The sequence below is a fragment of the Myotis lucifugus genome, unplaced genomic scaffold, assembly GCF_000147115.1.
Source record: "Myotis lucifugus unplaced genomic scaffold, Myoluc2.0 scaffold_101, whole genome shotgun sequence".
Taxonomy (NCBI): Eukaryota; Metazoa; Chordata; class Mammalia; order Chiroptera; family Vespertilionidae; genus Myotis; species Myotis lucifugus.
Window position 1 is genome coordinate 503,163 of NW_005871149.1, and position 7,934 is coordinate 511,096.

The 7,934-nt window shown below is 41.0% G+C and overlaps 1 protein-coding gene and 1 non-coding gene across 4 annotated transcripts; both read left to right on the forward strand.

Annotated features, from left to right (window-relative positions):
- Positions 1-353: 353 nt before the first annotated feature.
- Positions 354-7,934, forward strand: SIKE1 (suppressor of IKBKE 1). 3 transcript variants are annotated; one of them, XM_006092472.3, is made up of 5 exons: positions 354-596; positions 824-929; positions 1,761-1,903; positions 3,307-3,420; positions 6,349-7,934. In XM_006092472.3, the coding sequence occupies exons 1-5, from the start codon at positions 438-440 to the stop codon at positions 6,448-6,450; spliced, it is 624 nt and encodes a 207-aa protein (XP_006092534.1). In that variant the 5' UTR covers positions 354-437; the 3' UTR covers positions 6,451-7,934. The 3 variants fall into 3 exon arrangements, with proteins under 3 accessions (XP_006092534.1, XP_014314432.1, XP_023612792.1); XM_014458946.2 differs by lacking the exon at positions 6,349-7,934 and adding an exon at positions 5,774-5,990; XM_023757024.1 differs by lacking the exon at positions 3,307-3,420.
- Positions 4,305-4,450, forward strand: LOC111826784. Its single transcript, XR_002830182.1, has one exon. It is a non-coding gene; the product is annotated as a small nucleolar RNA SNORA12 (small nucleolar RNA).

Sequence of the window (7,934 nt, forward strand, 5' to 3'; positions counted from 1 at the left end):
CCATTTCTTTCCTACCACATTTCTAGAGCCCAAACCGCCAGCTAGGCTCTTCCCTGTTGCTTCTTCTACCCTAAGCCCTTCCTTGTTTCGCTGTCCCCAGCTGTAATAAACATGCCCTAAAAAACAAAACAAAACAAAACAGTAAAGAAACTCCACCTGCCCCGCAAATCCAAACTTGCCCACCAGGCCGTGGGAACAGGAAACCAAGGGCGTGGCAAGGGCAGGCCTCCAGCTCGGTGCAGGGCGGGGCTGCGGGGAAGCCTCTGGTGAAAGCAGGCAGGTCACCCACGGACTTGGCAGCTACTGCGCAGGCGCATGCGGCGGCGCCCCGATGCCTTTTAAGCATACCGGAAGTGACGTCTCTGACGCTGGGACAGGTTCAGGACCTGAGCGACTGGCTTAGGCGAGCAGCGCTGGGCTGTGGTCCTGCAGTCGCTATGAGCTGCACCATCGAGAAGATCCTGACCGACGCCAAGACGCTGCTGGAGAGGCTGCGGGAGCACGATGCGGCCGCGGAGTCGCTGCTGGATCAGTCGGCGGCGCTGCACCGGCGGGTGGCCGCTATGCGGGAGGCGGGGACGGCGCTTCCGGACCAGGTCAGGCAGAGAGGAGGGCTCCGTGCCCTCAGGTTCTGGGCTCTTGACCGGTGGAGGGTGAAGTCAAGTGGAACCTCGGCCTGGAATGTATTCCTGGTCCGGGGTGGGGGTGGAGGGGGTGCGGCGGTGAGACCTTTCTGCGGGATCGGGGCTGATATCGCTGCCCTGGAGCCCTGCCTCCTGCCTCTTCGGTCGCACCTGTGCTTAGTCTGTCTCTGTTTGTCCAGTATCAAGAGGATGCATCCGATATAAAGGACATGTCCAAATACAAACCTCACATTCTGCTGTCCCAAGAGAACACGCAGATTAGAGACTTGCAGCAGGAAAACAGAGGTTAGTCAGGCCTTTTTGTGTAGTTATTGTGACTTTCTCATTCCCAGTAATAATAATGCGAAAGTTCTCGCAAAATTGCCCAACCGTTTACTAAAATGCATTGTATTTCCAAATCAGTACTTTTAGTAACAGAAGTATCCTGTGCTAAGTATCCGGTCCAGTAAAATAAAGTTGGTTACATTACCCTTTTCAAGGTTGTCTGTATTTATAGGCAGCTTATCAAAGAGTGCTTAGTAGAGGTGAATTCGAGTTTATATCCTCAAGGGATTAAAATGTAAAGTTTAAATATTCAAATGTACTACAGTTAAGATTGAAGAGTTTTAAAAAAGATTGAAGAGTTTTTTAATGTTCTTGTACGAAGTGGAAGAGCTGAGTCTTATACTCAGGATGTATATTCTTGGGCTTGATAAGTACATTATTAGTGATAGAAGTATGAATAGTTATTTGTATGTCAGTTGACAGAGGGCTTCCACATATATCATCCCATTGTATTCTTATATTTTCATATTGAGGTATATGAGCCAGATAAGAAATAGGCTCAGAGAGGTTAAATGATTTGCTTAAGAGTATTAAGCTAATAACTCAGAGAACTGAACTCAAACCCATGCCTTCTGATTCCAAATCCCATGTTTCTACCAAACTATGCTGCCTCTGCCTAGAAAGTTATGTTTCACATTGACCTTAACTGTTGTATTTTGTGGACTTAAACAATGATTTACAAATTTGGAATCACAATATCTCATGGAGTGTCATAAAATCCCAACTGTTAAGCGTTTGCCTTTGAAAGCTCTCTCTCAGACATCACTGCCAAGTTATTTTATTTTTTGACAGAACTGTGGGTTTCCTTGGAGGAACACCAGGATGCTTTGGAACTCATCATGAGCAAATACCGGAAACAGATGCTACAATTAATGGTTGCTAAAAAAGCAGTGGATGCTGAACCAGTCCTGAAAGCTCACCAAACTCACTCTGCAGTAAGAAAGTTTGATAAATTCTAAATGAACTGAATTGAAATCTTGAAATTGTGTTACCTTGTGTGCCTGTTTTTGAAGAAGAGTAAGCTTTTTTTCCTTTAGTGTTTATCACATTCACTGTTGGTTCTGCTGTAGCTTTGTAAAGATTTGAATAAAAAGAGGGATAAGGGGCCCTCAGTTCCTTTCATTTGAATAGGACTAAGGATCCTTTCTCCCTCACCAATATCTTTCCAAGATGCTAATGAATGCTTATCTCTTCCAAAAAACATAATGCTAGTTAGTGTCAAAGAGGCCCAGTAAATACCTGATTGGTTATGATTGTACATTTTACTAACTTGTAAGCTTCTTGGTTATAAGAAGCATAAATTCATCTTTTATCCCTAACATAGTACCTGGCACATAGCGGACTGTCAGGAAACTTTTATTAAACTGAACCACATAACATCATGCTCATTAGGAGAGAAAAGTATGGTTTAAAAATACATATACAAGGCATCGTTTCTACACTTTGGTTGATTATGATTGAACTTGAGAGACCCAGTAATTGTTCTTATGTCTGTAGAGTGCTTTATGGTTGTCCTTGTACATTCACATGTACTGTATCATTTAATCATGGATTAATAGATTAGTGCCTCACAATTTGCTGCAGTGAAATTTAGGAAAAGTTTCATCCTAGATTCCACTGAAAGCATTTTACTGACTTAAGAAAAGTCTTAGGGAACAGCGATGCTTTAAATATGTGAATGGCTTTCGTATGGAAGAGAAAGATAAATTTTATTTTCTTTAGACTACAGGAGAAAATTTGAACCTTGAAGGAAACAGATTTTAGTTCATATGAAAAACTTGTTAAAAGATACGAACAGCACTGGCTGGTGTGGCTCGGTTGGGTGAGGTCACATGCACCAAAAGGTTGCTGGTTTGATTCCCAGTCAGAGTACGTGCCAGGGTTTCAGGCTCCATCCCCAGCGGGGGAGTATGCAGGAGGCAGCCGACCGATGTTTTGCTCTCACATTGATGTTTCTCTCTCCTTCTCCCTTCTTCTCTCTCTAAAAATCAGTAAAAATAAAAAAAGGTAAGTCCAAAGATGGAATAAGGTACCTTTGAATGTGTTGACCTTCTTGCCAATAAAAGTATTCAAGTTTAAGTTAAGAAGCCCCTTAGAGATGCTGTCCAACATCCAGCGGGTGGTTAGCCTAGAATCGATCTTTTGAAAACAAATTATTTGTGAATACCACAGGATAACTTTATTATGGGTTTGCCTCTGAGGACTCAGATTATGGTGAATTGGCTGTGTAATCTCTGTAGCATAGATTAAATTTTTAACATCATAATGGCCATATTCTCATGAACTTCATATCTGTAGAAAAGATGACTTTTTCACCTTTTTTGTGTTATCTTCACAGGAAATTGAGAGTCAGATTGACAGAATCTGTGAAATGGGAGAAGTGATGAGGAAAGCAGTTCAGGTGGATGATGACCAATTTTGTAAGATTCAGGAAAAACTAGCCCAATTAGAGGTAAGATTGTTGCTATTTTAGGTTCACAGTATTTCAGCAAGTTTTCATAGAGTCTGGAAGAATGCCATCGCCATCCTGTCACTGCAATGTATTGATGTTTTCTTTGTGCTGCTGATGATTTAAAATTAAAACTCCTCCATACCCTTTTCATAAAAGGAAATGTAGTCAGCAGCAAGCAATGAAAATGCCAATTATGTACTGGCTAGAAACTGAGATGTTATCATATCCAGAGGGCAGAGAGTGTGGACAGGACAGATTACCTGTGAATTAAAATCCCTCATCTGCCATTAAATGAAGTCAAATAGTTAATGTCTAAAGTCGATGATAAGGAAATAGCAGTACAGGCATATAATTTAAAACTAGAGGTCCGGTGCAAAAATTTGTGTACTCAAGGGCTGGGGTCCCTCAGCCCAGCCTGCCCCCTCTCACAGTCCGGGAGCCCTTGGGGCATGTCCGACTGATGGCTTAGGCCCGCTTGGACATCCTTAGCACTGCTATGGAGGCAGGAGAGGCTCTCACCACCGCCGCTGTGCTTGCCAGCAGTGAGCCTGGCTCAGGGCTTCTGGCCAAGTGGTGCTCCCCCTCTGGGACCGCACTGATCATCAGGGAGCAGCTCCTGTGTTAACCATCTGCCCCCTGGTGGACAGTGTGTGTCATGGCGACTGGGCATTCCGCTGTTTGGTCAATTTGCATATTAGCTTTTTATTATATAGGGTGATTATAGAAGTAAATACTAAAGAAACAGATAAAAGTATTAAAAGTGGTTGCCTTTGGGGAACAAAGCCAAGGATAACTGTTTATAAGCCTTGTAATCTTGATTTTTTTTTAAAGCTATTTTCATAAAATATTTTGATTAAATTTGAAATACTCTACAAAGAAAGGCCTGGGGTGTTAGTATGCCCATAAAATGGTTAAGGAAATTCAAATGGGCCTGACTCTGCCACATATATTCTATAGGAGCTGGGAAAGGCTTGATGACAAAGAGATCTCTCTCTAGCCTTTCCCACATCAGAGATTGGCTCCCACATGGAAAAAAAAAATGGTTAAGGAAAAACATAGATTGTTTGAATGCTGCTGATTACTAGGTGCTATCATGAGCCCTTTGAGAAATAACAGAGAAAAAGAAAGCTAGGATCCCTACTCAGAGTCTAGTAAAAGGAACAAAACTGGTACAGCAGGTCCTTGAATAATTTCATTTTGTTCAATGTCATTTTATTACAACATTGATGAGATATTATAGGAACTTAACTCTTGTTTATATCATTTAGCCTATGGTAAAATTGGTTTCTTTATACATTGTTTTGCTTAAAGTCGCAGTACCTATTGATAACTTTAAATGAAGACTTATTGTACTTATGTGAAAGTATTATTAGGAATTTGAAAGATAGAAGATACAGTAGCAAGACTTGGGGAACCAAAAAGAGTATTACAAGCAGTAAATTCATTATATATACTTATATATACATATACATATATATATGTATGTATATATATGTGTGTGTGTGTATGTGTATATATATATATCTTATAATTAGGCATATATAATATGCTAAGTGTCCGACCATTGGGTCGACCGGTCGGTCAACTGCTCGACCAGTTGCTATGATGTGCACGACCAGTTGCTATGATGTGCACTGACCATCAGGGGGCAGACGCTCCAACTGGTAGGTTAGCTTGCTGCTGGGGTCCGGCCTATCGGGATTGGGCGAGATGGGCCGGACATGCCCTGAAGCCCTCCTGCGGTCCCTCCCGGGCTGGATTGTGAGAGGGCGCAGGCCAGGCCGAGGAACCCCACCGGTGCACAAATCTGTGCACCTGTCCTCTAGTAAGATATGACATGGTAAATAAATGCCAGGAGAGAGAGACAAAGTACAAGGGGAAGCATTTGATATGGTAGAAGATTTAATGACCATAGGTTCTGATTCTTGCCTGAAAACACTATGGCTTACCAGAATTTCCTGCAGAGAGAATAAGGATGAAGAGTGCTAACGGCCCTATCTGGGAGTGACAAGGTTCCAAGAAGGAATTAGGAGTTAGTTCAAATGATAAATCAACCTTGTCTACATTCTCCTTAGTTATGGAAAGAGCCCTCAGGAAACATGAGACAAATTTTACTTAATACTTTAAGTGGAAAAAACATGGGCATTAGATGGAGATCTCAGCAGTACCACATCCAAGTTATCTGAGTTTGGACAAGTTTATGGACTTTTGTGAGCCACATTGTCCTCATTTTAAAGAGCGTATGGGTATAGGCAATGGTACCTACCCTACAGATGGTTGTGAGATAATACATGTAAGACACCCACGTGGTACCTGGTTATGTGGCTAATTAGTTTCTTCTCCTTTCCTTTAGGACATACAGGAGAGAAGATTGAGTGAAGTGAAAGTATTATTAGGAATCTGAAAGATAGAAAATACAGTAGCAAAACTTGGGGAACCAAAAAGAGTATTACAAGCAGTAAATTCCTCTAGTGGAGAGTATTTTTTTTTTTTTGGTAGTCCTAACAAAGCATATAAAAATTGCTCAGGCCCTGGCCAGTTTGGCTCAGTGGATAGAGCGTCGGCCTGCGGACGCAAGGGTCCTAGGTTCGATTCCGGTCAAGAGCATGTACCTTGGTTGCAGGCGCATCCCCGGTGGGGAGTGTGCAGGAGGCAGCTGATCGATGTTTCTCTCTCATCGATGTTTCTGGCACTCTGTCCCCCTCCCTTCCTCTCTGTAAAAAATCAATAAAATATATTTTTTAAAAAATTGCTCAGTAAATGTTTGTTCAGTGAATAAATAAGTAGTATTTTAGGAAACTCTCCGTTCTTTCCTTAAAACTTTAAAAATTAAAATAATATGCTTTCTGTTCCTGACCCGAAACAATGTGTTCTGATGCAATTAAACAGTCAAAATACCTGAAATAAACACACCTTTTTTTTTTTCAGCTTGAAAATAAGGAACTTCGGGAATTATTGTCCATCAGCAGTGAGTCGCTTCAGGTCAGAAAGGAAAACTCAATGGACACTACTTCCGAAGCCATCAAATAACTTCAGCTTCCGAATGACAGCTGGAGATGGTTTATCAAGGAAGGAAGTTACTATCTTTCTATTTGAGTATTGTCCTTTCAGTGTCTTGCCTCGGACTTGATTTAATAATGTTGATTAAAGGAATCGGATGGCAGTTTAGAATTGGCAGTCAAAATTGGCTGTCCACAAAACAGTTTTGGGGTGTGTTCGTGAAAATACACACTGAATTTCACCATTCCTTTCTCTAAGAGACTACTTTTAATTTTCATATCTGGGACCTTGATTTATATAAACTATGTTTTTGGTTCATTTTTGTTTTTTTCACATCTCTGAAACTTTGAGCATTGTATCAAAAGGCAGCAATTTTATTTTATATAGGATTATAAATGGCAATTATGAAAAAAGTTAAAAAGAGATGAGCTTTTTAAATCTATTTGGCATAAATCTGGATTATTTCCCATTTGAGAAAAATACAATAATTCCACAGAACTAGATTGGCAAATTCTCTGATTTGTAATGTCGTTCACATTCTATGAAGTTTTAAGTCTCTCTGGTGCTAAGAGTTGGCACTTCATGGCCTTGTGTCTTCACTCTTAATTTGAGAGAACCTACTGCTAGTCTCCAGGAAACATACTTGAAAATAAGTCAACTTTTTTTCCAGTAGTAATATAGTCATTTTGTGTTCAAAGAATGCTGAGAAATTTGTCCTGTGTATGTGGACACACACATGCACACTTAGCTCAAATGCTGAAAGTAGCTTTCAGTTATTCCATTAGATATTAGTAATCAATTTTTCATTTTTTTCCTCCTACGGTAGTTTACCTAGTGCCGTGATTGGCAAACCGTGGCTCGCGAGCCACATGCGCTCTTTGGCCCCTTGAGTGTGGCTCTGCCACAAAATACCACGTGTGGGCACGCACGTACAGTGCGATTGAAACTTCGTGGCCCATGTGCAGAAGTCGGTATTTTGTGGATGAGCCGGTATCTTGTGGAAGAGCCACACTAAAGGGGCCAAAGAGCCGCATGTGGCTCGCGAGCCGCGGTTTGCCGAGCCGCAGCTTGCCGACCACTTACCTAGTGTGAAGAGCATGTAATAGGTTTATTCACATCATAGTTCTTAGGTACTGCATTCTACTGTTTATATATAACTTATCTTTTAAGAACTATCACTTACTTGGATATCTTTCATTATTAGTACCAATAGTTGACTTCTTTTTAGATCCATTTCCACAAGGAAACAGTTTCATCACCTAACAAGAGTTATTACATTCACATGTCTTTTAGACAACCAAGCAATGTTGAGATTCAAATGCTGAGTAGTCAACTAGGCTCATTCATCAATTCATTCCCCCATCTCAGTTTACTCACATTACTTCATGTTATACTATCATTTAGGTTTATCCCCAAATAACTGAAATAAATGCTAAACCTGTCAATATTTTCTAATAACATTAAGCATCAGAGTGCATCGGAAAGGCACAGTATTAAAAAATGTTTTATGTTAA

What these genes read in the sequence shown, in the direction of transcription:
- SIKE1 (XM_006092472.3), top strand. Translation starts at nt 438, where the DNA reads ATGAGCTGCACCATCGAGAAGATCCTGACCGACGCCAAGACGCTGCTG. An exon ending in CTCACCAAACTCACTCTGCA is followed by an intron (nt 1,904 to 3,306) that starts GTAAGAAAGTTT and finishes TTATCTTCACAG; the next exon opens with GAAATTGAGAGTCAGATTGA. An exon ending in AAAAACTAGCCCAATTAGAG is followed by an intron (nt 3,421 to 6,348) that starts GTAAGATTGTTG and finishes TTTTTTTTTCAG; the next exon opens with CTTGAAAATAAGGAACTTCG.